This window comes from Macaca mulatta, chromosome 13 (genome assembly GCF_049350105.2).
Source record: "Macaca mulatta isolate MMU2019108-1 chromosome 13, T2T-MMU8v2.0, whole genome shotgun sequence".
NCBI lineage: Eukaryota > Metazoa > Chordata > Mammalia > Primates > Cercopithecidae > Macaca > Macaca mulatta.
The window spans coordinates 81,154,997-81,173,618 of record NC_133418.1 but is presented as its reverse complement, the minus strand read 5'-3'; the positions used below and the strand labels follow the sequence as shown (position 1 = coordinate 81,173,618).

Here is an 18,622-nt window from a genome sequence, read left to right as displayed (position 1 = left end):
AACTCCTGGCTTCAAGTGATCCTCAATGTCCCAAAGTGTTGGGATTACAGGTGTGAGCTCACTTGCTCAGACAGCTTTTATTATTTTTAAAAGATGTTTTGATAAGTCATATAACCCTTTCTGGGCCTTGCCAGCAGTAAAATGAGCAGTAAAATGATGGGTTTGGACGGGCCCACCCAGCCTTAAAGTTTAATGATTCTAAATCCATAGCTTCTCATTTCATGAAAAGATCTCAGTCATATTCAGTTTAATCAATGAGTTCCAGTGAGTTCTGGTGTTCTGCAGCACTATAGAGTAATATGGTTAACTATAATTTATTGCATATTTACAAAAAGCTAAAAGAGCCAGCTTTCTATATTTTCATAAAGCCAAAGAGAGGATTTTGAATGTTCACAACACAAATAAATAATAAATGTTTGAGGTGCTGGACACACTAATTACCTTGATTTGATCATTACACATTGTATACACACATGGAAATATCACTCTGTATCACACAAATATGTACAATTATTTTGTATCAACTAAAAAGGAAAAAAAGGCTTAAATACAAAATTATTTTTCCTAAGAAGCGCATATGAAATTCCTTATGCTTCCTCTAAGTTTGTCATGTTTCCTTCCTTCAACTTGAGTACTACCAAATCTTTTTTCTTTTTAATTTTTATTTTAGAGGGGTAAGGAGTCTGGCAACGAGGCTTTTCCCCTTGCCGCACTGCCATTCTTTCCACTAATTTTGGAAGTTGCAGTATCTGTTTGTTTAGTGGTTTGGCTTTCTGGCTGCTCAAAATTGAAGTCAAGTAAGCCTTCTGAAGGAAATTTATCACTTGTAAATCCTTCAGAAGGACCTCTATATGTGGCAGCCATACCAAGTTTCTCATTTTCTTGCCACTGCCAATTATCTCTCTCTCTTTTTTTTTTTTTTTTTAAATTGTTGAGGCGGAGTCTCGCTCTGTCACCCAGGCTGGAATGCAGTGGCCGGATCTCAGCTCACTGCAAGCTCCGCCTTCCGGGTTTATGCCATTCTCCTGCCTCAGCCTCCCAAGTAGCTGGGACTACAGGTGCCTGCCACCTTGCCCGGCAATTTTTTTGTATTTTTTTTAGTAGAGACAGGGTTTCACTGTGTTAGCCAGGATGGTCTCCATCTCCTGACCTCGTGATCCGCCCGTCTCGGCCTCCCAAATATATCTCTCTTAATTGTATTTGCTTGACTTACTATATTTCTTGTTTCACAGCATAGTCACATCTTCCATTTGACAATCAGAATTTCTGTTTCTGCCTCGTTGAAATTTGTGTCCAGGGCCACTTTAGTTGCAATTATTTTTACTACATACACTGGATTTCTAGTTTCTGTTACTGTTGTTCATATGCCAACTGGAAAAGCCACCTGTTCCTTCAGAATGCCAACTGGAATTCCTTCCTGTACCATTATGATTCCAATCTACTGTTCCACTGTTTGAATGCCAACCAACTCCAGAATTACTATGGTTGTGAAACCAAGTCAAGGAACCTCCTGCAACACCCTAATGCCACGCAGGACATCCTTTTTGTCCACCACTATTCCTCAAAGAATGCAGAAAGCTGTTTCTCCACGTATTATTAAAGCCATCTTTTTCCCAATTTCAATCCTGCTGTGGAGGTCCAGGGTGATGCCACGCTGGCTGACTGTAACTTTCTCTGTCTTGGTGAGGAATTTGGTGTTCTCAGCTCCATTAGGGTCACCTGTCATCAGAATTTCCTTCTTGGCTGCTACTTGTCGACTTTGTTCTTTCCGTTGTTTTATTAATTGAATGAGTTCCTTGTCAAAATAATCTTCTTCCTCTTCCTCTCCTTTTCCATCATCTTCTCTCTCCTGGGCATCAACGTTATCTTTGTGCAACTGGCCAGAAATGTGATTAGCATATGCAGAAAGACCCACTTCTGTGGCCCCGCACATTTGACACTCATGACTCGTGCCCCTTTTTGGAGCTGTACACAATGTGACACAATATGCATTTTTGTTCTCCTACCATAGTGATCAGATCTGAAGCACTCAACCAAACCCTCTTACTCCATCAGGCCACTGAGGGCCAGGCAAGGGAGCTCCCTGATGCCCCAGACACCCCATTCAGTTTTGGGTGGGAGAGCCCACTCTGGACCTGCTCCCTACCAGACCCCATCACCCTCAATTTTCATTTTAGATTCAGCGGATACATGAAAGATTTAATTTTATAGAATAGAGTAAGTACCTAATAGATTTCTAAATAAGCCCAATGTAGCCTAATCTTTGATTTTCTTAATTATGCTTGAAAAGGAAATCTTATAACTTTATTAGGCAAGACTTCAAGCGCATACAAGAGTCGAGAAAATAGTATAGTGAACCCCTATCACCCACTTCAACAATTAGTCAAGTCATGGCTCATCTGTACCTCCACCCACTTCCCCTGCCCCCCTCACACTGGACTATTTAAAAGCAAATCCCTGACATGGTATAATTTCATCCACTATTATATACTATACTAATCTAAAACCAAACACTCTTAAAAATCATAACCACAATACCATCATTATACCAAAAAATTACCGATAATTCTTCAGTATATCAAAGATCTAGTTAGTATTCAAATTTTTCCAAATAGCTAATAATTGCTTCTGTGTTTTGTTCTTTAATCAAAGTGGAATTCACATAACATAAAATTAACTTTTTTTTGGAGACAGAGTCTTACTCTGTGGCCTGCGCTGGAGTGCAGTGGTATGCTGTCAGCTCACTGCCACCTCCGCCTTCTGAATTCAAGTGATTCTCCTGCCTCAGCCTCCCGAGTAGCTGGGACTACAGGCACCCACCACCACACCTGGCTAATTTTTTGTATTTTTTAGAGAGATGGGGTTTCACCATATTGGCCAGGCTGGTCTCGAACTCCTGACCTTGTGATCCACCCGCCTCAACCTCCCAAAGTGCTGGGATTACAGGCGTGAGCCACCGCACTCGGCCAAAATTAGCATTTTAAAATGAACAATTCAGTGTTGTGTACAATCATCACCTCTATCTAGTTCCAAAATGTTGAAAGGAAACTCATCTCAAAAGGAAACTGTATTCATTAAGCATTTAGTCCCATTTTCCCCTCCCCCTAGCCCCTGGCAACCACCAATCTGCTTTCTGTTGCTATGGATTTACCTATTCTGATATTTCATATAAATGGATTTATATACTATGTGATCTTTTGTGTCTGGCTTCTCTCATTTAGCAGAATGTTTTTGATATTCATCCATGTTGTAGCATGTATCATGCTTTATTCCTCATTATGGCTGAATAATGTTCCATATATATATACACACACACACACACACACACACAAAATTTGTTTATCCATTTGTCTTTTTATGGACATTGTCTTTTTATGAACTTTCACTGTCCTCAATGTTTCCCGTGCCCTACCTATTCTACCTTTTCATCTTTTGACTATTGTGACTAGTGCTGTTAAGAACATACATGTATTTGTTTGAGTACCCCTTTTTAATTCTTTTATTTATATACCCTTTTTTTTTTTTTTTTTTTTTTTGAGATGGAGTTTCGCTCTTGTTGCCCAGGCTGGAGTGCAATGGCACGATCTTGGCTCACTGCAACCTCCGCCTCCCAGGTTCAAGCGATTCTCCTGCCTCAGCCTCCCGAGTAGCTGGAGTTACAGGCATGCGCCACCACGCCTGGCTCATTTTGTATTTTTAGTAGAGACGGGGTTTCTCTGTGTTGGTCAGGCTGGTCTTTAACTCCCGATTTCAGGTGATCTGCCCACCTTGGCCTCCCAAAGTGCTGGGGTTACAGGTGTGAGCCACCTCGCCTGGCCCTCTTTTTTTTTGTTTTTAATAGTTGATTTGTTCAAATTGGGATCTACACTAGATTGACACATTTCATTTGATTCTTAAACTCTTTTAATCTATAGGATCTTTTTCCCTTTTTTCCTTCTTTTTTTTCTTTCAATTTACTTGTATGGGTTAATTTGTTCTCTAAAGCTTTCCACATTCTGGAGTTTGCCGATTGCATACCTATGATGTGATTTAACAAGCTCCTCTACCCCTATATTTCCTGTAAAATATAGTTAGATCTAAAATTTTGACCTTTTTTCTTTCTCTCTTTTCAAGACTACTTCTTGGGTGATATTGTTGACTTCCGCCAGAAGGTATATAATAATGTCTAGTTATCTCTCTTTCTCTTTTTTTTTTTTTTTTGGTGGTATTAGTAGCCATTGATTACTTTGTTTAAATGAATGATTTCATCAGGGAGGTTATTGCTTTTTTAAAAATAGACTTTAATATTTAGAGAAGTTTTAGATTTACAGCAAAATTGATGGTATATGAAGTACAGAGCTTTCATATATCCTCTCCCCTCCAACACACGTTCAAGCTTTCTTCACCGTCAGCATCCAACACCAGAGTGGTACGTTTATTACAACTGATGAACCAACACTGACACATCATTATCACCCAAAGCCCATAGTTTACATTAGTGTTTACTCTTGCTGTTTTGTGTTCTATGGATTTTGACAAATGTTTTATGATGTGTATCCTCTTCGATAGTATCATATAGGATAGTTTCACTGCCCTTAATGTCTCCTGTGCTCTACCTATTCAGTCCTTCCCTCCTCTTACGTCCCGGGAAACCACTGATCTTTTTACTGATTTAATCATTTTGCCTTTTCCAGAATGTCATATAGTTAGAATCAGACAGTATACAGCCTTTTCAGATTGGCTTCATTTTCACTTAGTGATATGCATTAAGGTTTCTCCATGACTTTTCAATTAGCATTCTTTTCAACACTAACTTATCCAGAATGGCTAAAATTAAAAGAACAACAATGAAGTGTTGGCAAGGAGATGGAACAACTGGAATTTTCATACACTTCCAGTAGTAATGCAACTTCGTACATTTATTCACTTTGGAAAGCTGTTTGGTAACATCTACTAAAGTAAACATTTGCCAGCCTGTGACCCAGCAATTCTACTCCTAGGTGTATACCAAGAAAAATAGGAACACGTATCCACCAAAATATAGGTATATGGACATGTGAAGCAACTTTATTCATAACAGCCCTAAGCTGAAAACAAGCAAATCATTTCACCAAAAAAGACACATGCAATTCTATGTTTATCACAGTGCAATTCACAATAGCAAAGACATGGAATCAACCAAGGTGCCCATCAATGGTGGGTTAGATAAAGAAAATGTGGTATATATACACCAGAGAATACTACACTGCCATACAAAAGAATGAGATCATGTCCTTTGTAGCAACATGGATGCAATTGGAGGTCATTACCCTAAGAGAATTAATGCAGGAACTGAAAACCAAATACCACATGCTCTCACTTATAAGTGGGAGCTAAACATTAAATACACAAAAGATGCCATTTCCACAGTTTGAATCTATCTTGATCAGAATTCTTTTGACATCTAATAATGATCCCTGCCTAGAAAAATAAACAAGTTTTTCTTATTGTGAAATGCCCAATAAGTCTTACCAAGATAGGAGAAGATAAATGTAGGATATAACATGAGGGAAAGCCAATCTAAGACAACTGTAGAAATTGCTAAGAAAATTATGGGCAGGGCACATTTCAAGGTTAATTCCAACCCAGCTCTTCTCCAGGATTCCTAGAGGACAGTTATTTCAATTAGCATACAATGGTGTTCTAGACATATAGAATTAAAGTCCAGAGTTTGGAATAAGCAGTTAATTTTTCTTTTTTTGAGACAGGGTCTCACTATATGCCCAGGCTGAAATGCAGTAGTGCGACCATGGCTCGTTGTAGCCTTAACTTCCCAGGCTCAAGCAATCCTCCTGCCTCAGCCTGCCAAGTAGCTGGGACTACAGTCATGTGCCACCACACCCAGCTAATTTTAAATTGTTTGTAGAGATGGGGCCTCATTGTGTTACCAGGGCTGGTCTCAAACTCCTGGGCTCAAGTGATCCTTCTGTCTCGGCCTCCCAAAGTGTTGGAATTACAGGCGTGAGCTGCAAACTTGGCCTTTTAAAAATTTTGTTGTTGATTTTTTTTCTCCTCTTCCTCCTTCTCCTCCCACCTCTTCCTCTTTTTTCTTTTTTGAAGGGGAAGGATGAAGACAGGAGAGGAATATGAAACCTGTTTGGCAAGGTAAAGTCTGTATAGCCAAAGAGAAATCAAGGTGAATTCATGTTTCTCTGCCTTGGGAACAAACTTAAAATTTTAGCTGGATTTAAATCTAAACTCTCCCACTTAGTTGACTGAAAAAGCTTATTAGTTTCTTCAAGTCTTAGTTGTGTCACTTATGGAAAAGAGCTAATTGAGCTCATAGTCTCTTTATATTGTGTAGAGGTGTACAACACAGTGATTAAGAACACAGACTTGAGCCAAACTGTCTGGGTTCAAAGTCTGTCTCCATCTCTTATCACCTTTTCAACTTGGGCCTCAGCTTTCTATCTATACAATGTAGTACTATCTAATACCTAGCTCGTAGGATTTTGGGGAAATTGAATAGTTACTATGAGTAAAGTACTTGGAATATTTCCTGCCACATAGAAGTGTTATTTAGCCATTATGAAAATTGACTCTGATTTAAGTAAAGTGCCTGGCATGCAGTCAGCCCTTAATAAATGGTGGTGGTGGTAGAAGTACGATTAGTAATGTGAGGATCTATGCTGTGCCTGTGTTTTAATACTCTTTGGCTGATAGTACCAAGTAGTGATATTCCCACTTACATGTCTACAAAGGCAATAATTAACAGTAAAATCATAAAAGCCTACTTAAATTCTGTGAAAGAAGTGCAGCATTCTCTGTCACTGCATGCCAGATGTCTTAGTCTTTTTCTGTAGAGGTGTACTGAGCCGTATATGCATGTTCCTGTTCAGTCGTGCACCTTGCAGCACACATTTGTTGGCTTTGTCTGCCTCTCTGACTTTCACCACTAAAAATAGTACTCAGCTGAAACCAGCTCAACTCTACACTTTAGCATTGTACATTTTTCTCTTTGTATATTAATGAATGGCATCACTTCTGTATCAATTAATGAAGTTGTCTGCAGAAAAAGTCACACATTTGCCAGATAAATCTTATACTTAATGTTCTAGTACATCCCCTTCCCCTCCCCTCCCTTCCCTCCCCTCCCCTTCCCTTCCCTTCCCTTCTTTTCTCCTTCCCTTCTTTTCCTCTTCCTTTCCCTTCCCTTCTTTTTCCTTCATTGTCTTGTGTTTTCTGACTTTGGCCTTCCTAGTAGCATCTCTCTTTACCTCTGTACCCTGGCTGTCTCTATATGTCTCTCTATCTGTTCTTCCCTATCTTTCCCTTCCCTTCCTTTCTCTCTTTTAACTGCCCATATTATGGGAAAAAGAGAAAGAAATTGAGGATGGTTTTGTTTTGCCTTAATTTAAAATTCTTAATTCATAATACGTGGCAAATTTCTTTGTTTGTGAAAATTAAACTAAATTAAGTATTTTTTATTTGTGATTTTCAACTATCTACGCCCCACCCCCAGCACTGCTCTGCTCCGATTCCTTGGGTCTTACGAGATCCAGTGAGGATTCTTTAAAAAAGGATCCTTGTTCCCGATTCAAGGGAAGCAAACCACAGAGGTTTGTTGTCATCCGGGCCAACCACTGGTCTTGGTAAGTTTGACAGGAAGGACTTCTCTCCTTTGAAGTTGTTCTTTGAGGATGTTGAGTATAAAGTTATTTAATTCTATGTGCTACATCTTTAAGCAAAAAGACACCAGGATTGGTTATTTTAGACATACTGCTACCCCCATCACCAAAAAAAAAAAAAAAAAAAAAAAAAAAGAGAGAGAGAATTACAAATCTCTCAGAGTGTCTGTAAGTTAGCAAAACCTGTAGGCATTTCTTTTTGTCACACTTTAAATTTATTTAGTGCATATGTTGTTACACTTCAGAAGGACTTTTTTTCTTTACGTTACCTCATAATCTAAAAGTTGACAGGAAATACAGAGAGCAGATGAATTCTCATGCACTGATGAGGTCACCTTTTTGGCCTTTACAAGACTAAGTGTTAATAACTCAGAGTAACTCAATCCTTTGCTATCTTTAACAATTTCCATGGGACTGTGGCCTATCTGATGTTTATGTTGCTTAAATCAGCTTGCCTTTTCTCATTTCACCATGTCCTAAGACTCAAACAACTGTATTTATCTTAACCAAAAAGGAATGTTTTGCCACTAAAAGCAGTACTCAGCTAAAACCAGGTCAACTCTATAGTTTAGCTTTGTACATTTTTCTCTTTGTTTATCAATGAATGGCATCACTTCACTTCTGTAACAATTAACTAAATTCTCTGCAGAAAAATGTCACAGATAAATATTTTATTGCCAGATAAATCTTGGTAATCTTTATACTTAATGTTCTAGTACATCTTTTTTTTTGTTTGTTTGTCTTTTGAGACAGGGTCTTGCTCTGTCAGCCAGGCTGGAGTACAGTGGTGCGATCTCAGTTCACTGCAACTTCTGTTTCCTGTGCTCAAGCAATCCTCCTACCCCAGCCTCTGGAGTAGCTAGGACTGCAGGCATGTGCCACCACATCCATTTAATTTTTTTTTAACCTTTTTTTGTTGTTGTTGTTGAGATGGTGTCTCACCATATTGCCCAGTGTAGTTTCGAACTCATCAGCTCAAGCAGTCCTCCAGCCTCAGCCTCCCAAAGTGCTGGGATTACTGGCATGAGCCACCACACCTGGCCCTAGTGTATCCTTATTGTTGTTGTTCACAAGTTTTGAAAGCAATATGATCAAATTAACCCAGTTCTACTTATGAGTACTCCTGTGAGATAGAAAAGCAGCAAAGAGCATATTTGGAAAATACTGACATATAGGATTCATTCCCAAGTATCTGATTAGGTGAATACCTTAATATATTACATTTATTTATGCTAACCAAAGAAGGGTAGATTATTGCCCTATAAAAGTATGTGTGTTTTCATTTTATCCTTTGGGGCTTGATCTCTTGCCTTTGTGTGATTCAGGCATGGTGGCAGCATTTAAAGTTGCCTCTGACCATTCTAACACATGAGCTAATCTTGCCTTACTGTAAAGTTAGTTCTTAGTATTATTATTATGATTATTATTATCATTATTGAGACTGAGTCTCACTTTGTCACCCAGGCTGGAGTGCAGTGGCGTGATCTTGGCTCACCGCAACCTCTGCCTCTTGGGTTCAAGAATTTCTCCTGCCTCTGCCTCCGGAGTAACTGGGATTACAAGCGCATGCCACGATGCCTGGCTAATTTTTGCGTTTATAGTCTAGATGGCGTTTCACCATGTTGTTCAGGCTGGTCTCAAACTCCTGACCTCAGGTGATCCGCCTGCCTTGGCCTCTCCAAGTGTTGGAATTACAGGCATGAGCCACCATGCCCAGCCTGAAGTCATTTTTGACTCTTAATAAATCCATGCTGCTCAGTCATTCTAATATCCATGACCTTGTAATGGATATTACATTGCAATGCTTTGCTATATGAGGCCCAACCTTCATTACATGGAAAGCAAATTATTTAATGATCTTGATTTTCAACTTCTGCAAGAAAAATCCTACTTTATAATCATGGAGTACTATGCCAAAATAATTGTGTTGTAAATGTGATTCAAATGATTAATTAATTTGCAGTAAACATATAAAAATTATAATCAACTTGCTGATTTCCTTGATAACATGTCAGTAAATTTTGACACATTCTTGAGTTCAAGTTTTCTAAGAAGGTTTAAAAAATATTTTATAAACATGTGGCCTTCCCTTTCTTATGAGATCCCATCCAAGTAGTGTAGCATGACATGCAAAGATCTGTGTGTCCCTCTCCTTATTTGCAGCCTTATATCTGGCCATGTCCCCCATTCTCATATATATATATGAGAATGTATATGTATATACATTTTTTAATGTGTGTATATATACACATTTATATATGTATACACATTTAAAAATAACTTTAACTGTTATTTTAGACTCAGAGGGTACATGTGCAGGTTTGTTACATGATTTTATTGCGTGATGCTGAGGTTTGGGATATGGATGATTTCCTCACCCAGGCAATGAACATAGTCCCAATAGTTTTTCAGCCCATGTCCCCATCTCTTGCTCCCTGTCTCATAGTCCTCAGTGTCTGTTGTTCCAATCTTTATGCCCTTGGGTGTTTAATGTTTAGCTCCCACTTATAAGTGAGAGCATGTGGTATTTGGTTTTCAGTTCCTGCATTAATTCTCTTAGGATAATGACCTCCAGTTGCATCCATGTTGCTACAAAGGACATGATCTCATTCTTTTGTATGGCAGTGTAGTATTCCCTGGTGTATATATACCACATTTTCTTTATCTAACCCACCATTGATGGGCACCTTGGTTGATTCCATGTCTTTGCTATTGTGAATTGCACTGTGATAAACATAGAAGTGCATGTGTATTTTTGGCAGAACAATTTATTTTCCTTTGACTATATACCCAGTAACTGGATTGCTGGGTCAAATGGTACTTCTGTTTCTTTGAGAAACCTCCAACTGCTTTTTATACTGGCTGAACTAATTTACATTCCCACCAACAGTGTATAAGTGTTCCTATTTCGCCACAGCATTGCCAGCATCTGTTATTTTTTAATTTTTTAATAATAGCCATTCTGACTGGTGTGAAATGGTATCTCATTATGGTTTTGAACTTCATTTCTCTGATGATTAGCAATGATGAGCATTTTTTCTTATGTTTCTTGGTTGCTTGTATGTCTTCTTTTTTTTTATTTAAGTATTTTTTTCGAGACAGGGTCTTTCTCTGTTGCCCAGGCTGGAGTGCAGCAGCATGATCATGGCTCACTTGCAGCCTTGACCTCCCAGGCTCAAGTGATCCTCTCACTTCAGCCTTTTGAGGAGCGGGGACCACAGGCATGTGCCACTACACTCAGCTAATATTTTAGAAATTTTTTGTAGAAATGCGTTCTCACTGTGTTGCCCAGGCTGGTCTCAAACTCCTGGGCTCAAGCTGTCCTCCCTCCTCGGCCTCCCAAAGTGTTGGGACTATAAGCATGAGCCACCACACCCACCCAGCCTGTATCTTCTTTTGAGAAGTGTCTGTTCATGTCCTTTGCCCATAGCTTCTGCACAGCAAAAGAAACTATCAACAGAGTAAACATACAGCCTACAGAATGGGAGAAAATATTCACAAACTGTGCATCCAACAATGGTCTAATATCTAGAATCTATAAGGAAGTTGTTATTGTTTGAATCTGAACAATCTAAACAAATCAACAAGTAAATTTTAAGTAACTGGAAAGTAGTCTGGGATTTAAAATACTCCGAACAATCTATTTTGTCATTCTGTTTGGAAACAATCAGGAATCTTTGTCATGCCATAGCAATTTATATATAGAAATAGAAACTTTTAATTCCCTCTCAAAAATACAGTCACATCTCGATTATGTATAGTGGACAGGAATAAGGTTAGAAGTGGGAAGAAGGAAATAGCGATATGGATAATTACAATGGGAGTAATATTTGCAGCTCCTGCTTTCTCCTATGGGAAATAGCACTGGAAGCTGTACTGGGATCCCCAACAGTACTCTTGGGTTCTGTGATTTGCTAGAATGACTCATGGGACCCAGAAAAGCTGTTTTGCTCACGATCACCATTTATTACAGTGAAAAGATACAGATTAAAATCAACAAAGGAAAAGGGCACATAGAGTGGTGTCCTGGAGAAATCAGATATGAGCTTCCAGTTGTCTTTCTGCTGTGGAGTTGCACAGGGATGCACTTAATCCTTCCATCAATGTGTGACAAAATATATGAAATACTGCCAACAAATAAGCTTACTCAAGCCTTGGTGTCCTGGATTTTGATTAGAGGTCGGTCATGTAGGCCTGAAATATCCACTTGACTGTTCTTAGTCAGTCTCCAGCCCACCCAGTGGTCAAACTGATACATTTTGGCCCAGGACCCCAGGCGAACAAAAAAACAGGCATTTACCATAAGTCACACAATTAACATAAACTATGTGGTATGGCCCAAGATCTCAACTGTATTACTACAAGGGCAGCCTGAACAGTCAAGATATTCCAGGGCATCAGATGTTGTCTCCCAAGAGCCAGTGAAGGACCAGTCCTTTCTTTGGAATGTGGAGGATCTGTGCACCCAAGTCTACTGAGTTAACCCTTTGCTGAACAGGAATTTAGGGACCTTGGGATCAAGAATGTTTGGGGGAAGTAGGTGAGGAGTGCGCTGAGGTGGGTGGATACAACCAGAGGCTCTCCTAGAAGTAAAGAAGCAAAGTAGCCTAAAAACACAAAGCATTCCACACTGGAGGCTATACTTGTATACACATTTGTGAGAGTTTATTTAACAACCAATTTGAATTCACAGGTGTTTGTTATTGGCCAGTCTCTGAATAGTTAAAATTCTTAAATGGTTCTGGTTAAATGAATGGAAAAACAAGTGAGCTGTTTTCCATATGGTTGTGGTGAGATGTTTTAAAAGGCATCTTGGCTTTTCTGTGGACCTCTTAGCTTTTCTGTAGACCTCTTATTCATATTAATTACCAAGGAAGGCTGAATCCTGTCTACAGAACTTGGTCTTAATAGGACCAGTTGGTAAGTAGGTTGCTTGTAACTACTTTGTGGTCTCTCTCTCTAAGAGATTTTGCCCCTTTTGCTAATAGTTTTCTTGCCTAGGAAAGTTGTTTGCCTAAAAGTAATGGTCGAATTAAAGAGCTTCAGACGGGAAGGATGCATCCAAGGAGCTCTGTAGCATTCATTCATGTAATAACAACTTCCAAATTGAATGTGTTATTCAGGGTAAAAGAACAGTTCCAAACCATAGTTTTCCAGGACTATAGACCTTTCCTAAGCAATAATAGGACTATTTTATGTGGCTGCCCAATGTCTGTAGGGTGGCTTGCTTTAACTTAATAAAGGGACACTAGATGTAGGTCTGGTCGCATTTATTTTTATTCTTACTCAATTACTTTTGTTTTTCTTGAGGTTTACTTCTATTAATCTGTGCCCAGATGAGAACTACCATTTTGGACTTGGGCTCTGCTCTTCTCTCCCTGCTTCCTCAGCTTCAGAATGCCATATGTGCAACTGGCTATCCCATCTTAAGATTACTGTCCAGCTCTCTGTCCTGCTCGGGCGGTTTTGCATGACATCATCTCTGATGCAGACCTTTGTGCTTGATACAGATCTTTGTCCTTCAGCTCATGCAGAAAGCCCGCTATATTACTTAGAATCTAAGGTAGCTTAAATTATCATTTGGATAGTGGAATACATTTTTTTTTTCTTCTTCTTCTTTTTTTTAATCTGCTTTTATTTTCCTAGTTTCCAGCCATGTGGTTGGTATTTAAATAGAATAGTTTTGGCATCCGAGTTGGTTTACATTTATGCAGTGAACCCACTGCATTCATGGTTAAAAAAAAGAAACCTGGCATTCATGGTTAAAAAAAGAAATCCAAACTAATCTTTATACCTTTCAGGAGAAAATCCTCATTAGTCAAATATTTTTTAGCTTTAAGTAAGGATTCCTTGTGACTTTTCAGAAGTGTTTTTAATAATTTCAGATTTTCATCTTAACTGTCATCTTTAATTTCTCAAATGCTTTCACATTATTTTTTTCTCTTTGCCTGTATAATCTGAAACATTGCTAAAATTATATTCTTACCTATTTGGAGTATATAGAATGAAAGTCTTAATATTGTATACAGTCCCCAATATTTTATTTTCCTTCATACTACCATTAACATCTCAAACATCTCTTACTTGGATCTCCTTGTGAAGTTTCTGCTGAGGCATCCAATCAACTCAACCATCTACAATCAAGGATCAAGTTTGTGAGTCAAAGTGAGAACTAAAGGAGAGAAAAGTGAGAACTAAAAGGTGTTGATAGGAAAATCTAAACTTTACTATAAGTTGAATAGACTTATATAATCCATGTAGGTTGGCAAACACAATATGCAGATATGCCTTTCTGAGATTTTATATGCCTGGATGTGTTTCGCAGAAGATCCAAGCAGGGCCAATCTATCTTAGATATTAAACTTGCAGCCGGGCGCGGTGGCTCAAGCCTGTAATCCCAGCACTTTGGGAGGCCGAGACGGGCGGATCACGAGGTCAGGAGATCGAGACCATCCTGGCTAACCCGGTGAAACCCCGTCTCTACTAAAAAATACAAAAAGCTAGTCGGGCGAGGCGGCGGGCGCCTGTAGTCCCAGCTACTCGGGAGGCTGAGGCAGGAGAATGGCGTGAACGCGGGAGGCGGAGCTTGCAGTGAGCTGAGATCCGGCCACTGCACTCCAGCCTGGGCGACAGAGCGAGACTCTGTCTCAAAAAAAAAAAAAAAATAAAATAAAATAAACTTGCAGCACCACTCAACCTCCAGCCACACACTCAGTCTCTTTTACCCTGTTCTATTTTTTTCCCACGACCCTTATTTTTTACCCTAAGAGGCAGGATTTTTTGCCTCTTAGCTCAGCTGGATCTGGGTTCTTGTCTCATGACCAGGAAGAAGTAGTCGCATGGACACTCAAAGAATGAGCAAGGCAGGAAGTTTTATTGAGTGATGAAACAGCTTTTAGTGCAGAGGGGACAGGGGTGGGGGTGGTCCCCCTACCCGAAGCAGGAGAGTTCCCAATATGGCTGAGCCCGGGGCTTTTTATGGGCTCAGAATAGGGAGTGCGTGCTGACTGGCTTGCGAGTATGCAAAAAAGGTTAAAGTAAAGACATTACTCAAAAGTGGGCATGATAGTGTAGAAAACCAATTAGGAAAGGATAGGTATATGTAAAATAGGTGGAGGATGGGGATCAATCGAAAGAAAGTGCGCCAAACAGGAAGGCAGGTTCTCAGTCTGGTTCAAGGATTTACCCCGGACTGTTTCCAGCTTGAAGGTTGGATATTTCACTGGGGACCTGCCCCATCTGCCTAGGCATTTGTCTGCCTCCTGCCTCTATCATTATCACCTGAGTAATGTAATGTACTCTTCTTTTTTTAAAACATTTATTATATTTGTGATCTCTCTCACCCACTAGAATGTAATTTCTCAAGCTCCTGGACTCAAACTGTCTGCCTGCCTCGGCCTCCCAAAGTGCTGGGATTACGGGTGTGAGCCACTGTGCCAGGTCTAGAATGTAATTTCTATGCAGGCAGAGATGTGGGGGTCTAGTTTATTCACTGATGCTTTCGCAGGGCCTGGAATAAGTCGGGCACTTGGCAGGTTTTCACTGAATATTTGTTAAATGAATGAATCAAGAAGCCCTCAGTGAGTCCTACCTATATCTAGACTCTAATACATTTTTATTTTTTATGATTCCATCATTTGGGGCTTTAAGCTTCTTCCCCCACGCCCCTTTCCATAGTGTATATGCTTCTTTTTCACCTAAGTTCAAGTTTTTTCCCATAATACATTATTATACCAGGCCATCCAGTCTGGGTCTCATCTCACCACTAATCTTTCTTAATTTATACTTTGTTTAAAATATGAAAAAATGAGGGCTGGAAACTTTCTGTTTCTATACTCATATAACACTTTGCTTATTGTCATTGCTCTAGGAAACATGTACATTACTTTATATGATAGCAATATTCTGAGAATTTCTTATGTTTGTATGTACCTCAAAGGTAACACCACTTGGTGAAATAGGCTTCAGACTTTATAATCATTAAACACATTAAACCTTGCTGTTTAATGTTTTCCTTTTTGAAGTCTTTTAGGAATCTACATAATATTAAGGTAAAATTCTAGGTTTAATACTGTGATAACCTAAGTACACACACAATTTTAATATTTTATCCTTTGAATTTAGGTACAAGTTATGGAAGATAAATTAAAAGCAGCTAATATTCAAACCAGTGAATCAGAGACAAGATTATATAATAAATGCCAAGATCTGGAGTCGCTAATACAGGAAAAAGATGACATCATTCAAAACTTGGAATTGCAACTTGAAGAGCAGGTTAGGAAGAATTTGATAAAGAGTTGTAAGTGTGTGCACTCATTTGTGCATAATCACAAAGATTAAAAAGAGAGAGCCTAAATTTCTATATTTGGGGAGGAATCTTGCTTATTCGGTCAACTCATAGGATTGCATCACATTTATTGGTGAAAGGTGCAAGTAAAATGGCATTCCTTTAAGTTCAGAGTGATTCCAGGCAAGATCTAACACTTTTTGGATGTGAGAATGCTCCTTAATATTCAAACATTTGAGTTTATTTATTTATTTCAGATAGAGTCTCGCTCTGTCAACCAAGCTGGAGTGCAGCGGCTCGATCTCAGCTCACTGCAACCTCCGCAACCCCCCCGCCGCCAGGTTCAAGCGATTCTTGTGCCTCAGCCTCCCGAGTAGCTGGGTCTACGGGCATACACCACAATGCCCAGCTAATTTTTGTATTTTGTTTTTCAATAGAGACAGGGTTTTGCCATGTTGGCTAGTCTGGTCTTGAACTCCTGACCTCAGGTGATCCGCCCACCTCAGCCTCCCAACCTGCTGGGATTATAGGCGCCAGCCACCATGCCCGGCCAAAAGTTAGAGTTTAAATGTAATATTTAAGTTGGGAGCATCTGGTTATCAGCAGGTATGTCTGTAAATTGTTTGCAACCAATCTTTGCTTCAGACTGTTAGTGTTGGAAATGTTCATAGAACATTACATTTTAAATATTTATATTTGATGCCAATCCTTCTGCTTAGAAACGTGTATACCATTTTTGAACCACTTTATTGGAATCAAGTAATCTAGTTTAAAAAATGTACTACTCATGCCTGTAATCCCAGCACTTTGGGAGGCCGAGGTGGGCGGATCATGAGGTCAGGAGATCAAGACCATCCTGGCTAACACGGTGAAACCCCGTCTCTACTAAAAATACAAAAAATTAACCAGGCGTGGTGGCGGGCACCTGTAGTCCCAGCTATTTGGGAGACTGAGGCAGGAGAATGGCGTGAACCTGGGAGGCGGAACTTGCAGTGAGCCGAGGTCAAGCCACTGCACTCCAGCCTGGGCAAGAGAGTGAGACTCCGTCTCAAAAAAAAAAAAATAATAAATAATAATAATAATAATAATAATAATAATAATGTATTAGGAAAAAATTGCTTTGGGGTTATGTACTTAATGGTCACTTAACATCATTTAAATATGACCACTATGAAATCGTTTTGTTAAATGTGTTGTTTATTTTCAGCATTTTTTTTTCCCATTTCTTGATAAAGACCAGTGTTTCTTTAGGTCAGTGGTTTTCAGCTTTCTACCACCCCTAGACCCTGCCTATTGTGATTTATTTGGTAGTCACATTCTCAGTAGTTTTGTGACCATAGCCAGATTTTAAGGCTGGTAAATGAGAGCTAGAATTTCACTATGTTTATTTTTCTTGGATCTTTGAAAGCTAGTATTTGAGGGGGAAAAAAAAGCCATGCCCCTAAGGAGAGTCTTATTCTCTTCTCCCCAACGTGGTTGACCCCTGTGTTACTGCTCTAAATCCTAGAACATTTCCAGAAAATGGCTTATTTTGTTGATAAATTCAGTGGATTGACTTCAGTGTATGATCTTTCAGAGAAAGAGAATAGCGGTTGCTAAAACTAGTAATACGTGCATATGGCTTTGTGGTTTCTTTTTGTATCTACTGAATAATTTTTTCTTTTAAAAATTTATTTGGTAATTTGAAAGTAGATATAGTAACTTGGAAACAAGTTTTAAGTGGATTTGCCTTGTATATTTATGGTATAACATTTCCAGACCATTGCATTTATGTTTGAACTAAACAAATTGCTATTGTTATTTCAGAAACAAATAAGAATACAAGAAGCTAAAATAATAGAAGAGAAAGCAGCTAAGATCAAAGAGTGGGTAACAGTTAAATTAAATGAGGTATTTATTGCTATATGTTTTCCTTTTCTTTACCTTTTACTTCTTTTGAATTGATACATCATCAGAATATATGATTACTCTGAGTAAAACAAAAAATTTTGATCGGTTGGTGATACTGTTGTCTTTTGATAAACTTGAGATATAGGTAGCTTTTGTTTTAATATCCAGTGTATTTTTAAAATTAAACATATTAATAGACTCATGATGATGTATAATAAACTGTAAATAACTTTATTCTGATAAGTTAATTTTAGTTCTGATTAATTTCAAATAATAATAGGACATATGTCTATATCTCATAAAATTAATGTATTTGGTAGCTGAGAAGCACACATTTTCATTTTTATGGCAGTTTAAAGCTGAAATTGTTTCCTTTAAAACAATTTTACAGTGGAAAAGGCATAAGGGGTGAAAACATTTAAAACTCTTAGTTCTGAAAAATGTAAATATTGATACCATAATTATCTAGGTTGATAGCCTATTCTGATAAATTAATCTGATATTTGTTTATCATTTCCTTTGTATTTTGCTTACACATGTAGAGAAACTAAATATTAACATTTTCTAATATTATAATTTATTAGTACATTTTTATAATGTTATCTCTTTGTGAAAAGAATACCATTATGTTCTTTTAGCTGGAACTGGAGAATCAGAATCTTCGTTTGATCAACCAAAACCAAACTGAAGAGATAAGAACAATGCAGTCGAAACTACAAGGTACAAATACTTTACTAAGATAGCTTAGTTGGATTTATTTGACTATATAGGCTTTTACTTTTTTTGATGTTTTAAAGAT

General features: G+C 38.5%; 1 protein-coding gene and 1 pseudogene across 5 annotated transcripts in view; one reads left to right on the top strand and one right to left on the bottom strand.

The window, feature by feature from the left end:
- The window catches only part of PLEKHH2 (pleckstrin homology, MyTH4 and FERM domain containing H2), a 125,247-nt gene that overhangs the window by 32,991 nt on the left and 73,634 nt on the right, over nucleotides 1-18,622 (top strand). For all 5 annotated transcript variants that reach the window (XM_028831707.2, XM_015112245.3, XM_077959659.1 and 2 more), the window contains 3 exons: nucleotides 15,771-15,920; nucleotides 17,740-17,823; nucleotides 18,462-18,543. In XM_028831707.2, coding sequence (XP_028687540.2) covers nucleotides 15,771-15,920; nucleotides 17,740-17,823; nucleotides 18,462-18,543 — 316 coding nt within the window. The remainder of the gene's footprint in view (nucleotides 1-15,770; nucleotides 15,921-17,739; nucleotides 17,824-18,461; nucleotides 18,544-18,622) is intronic.
- On the bottom strand, nucleotides 1,191-2,140 carry LOC144333781 (zinc finger protein 106 pseudogene; annotated as a pseudogene).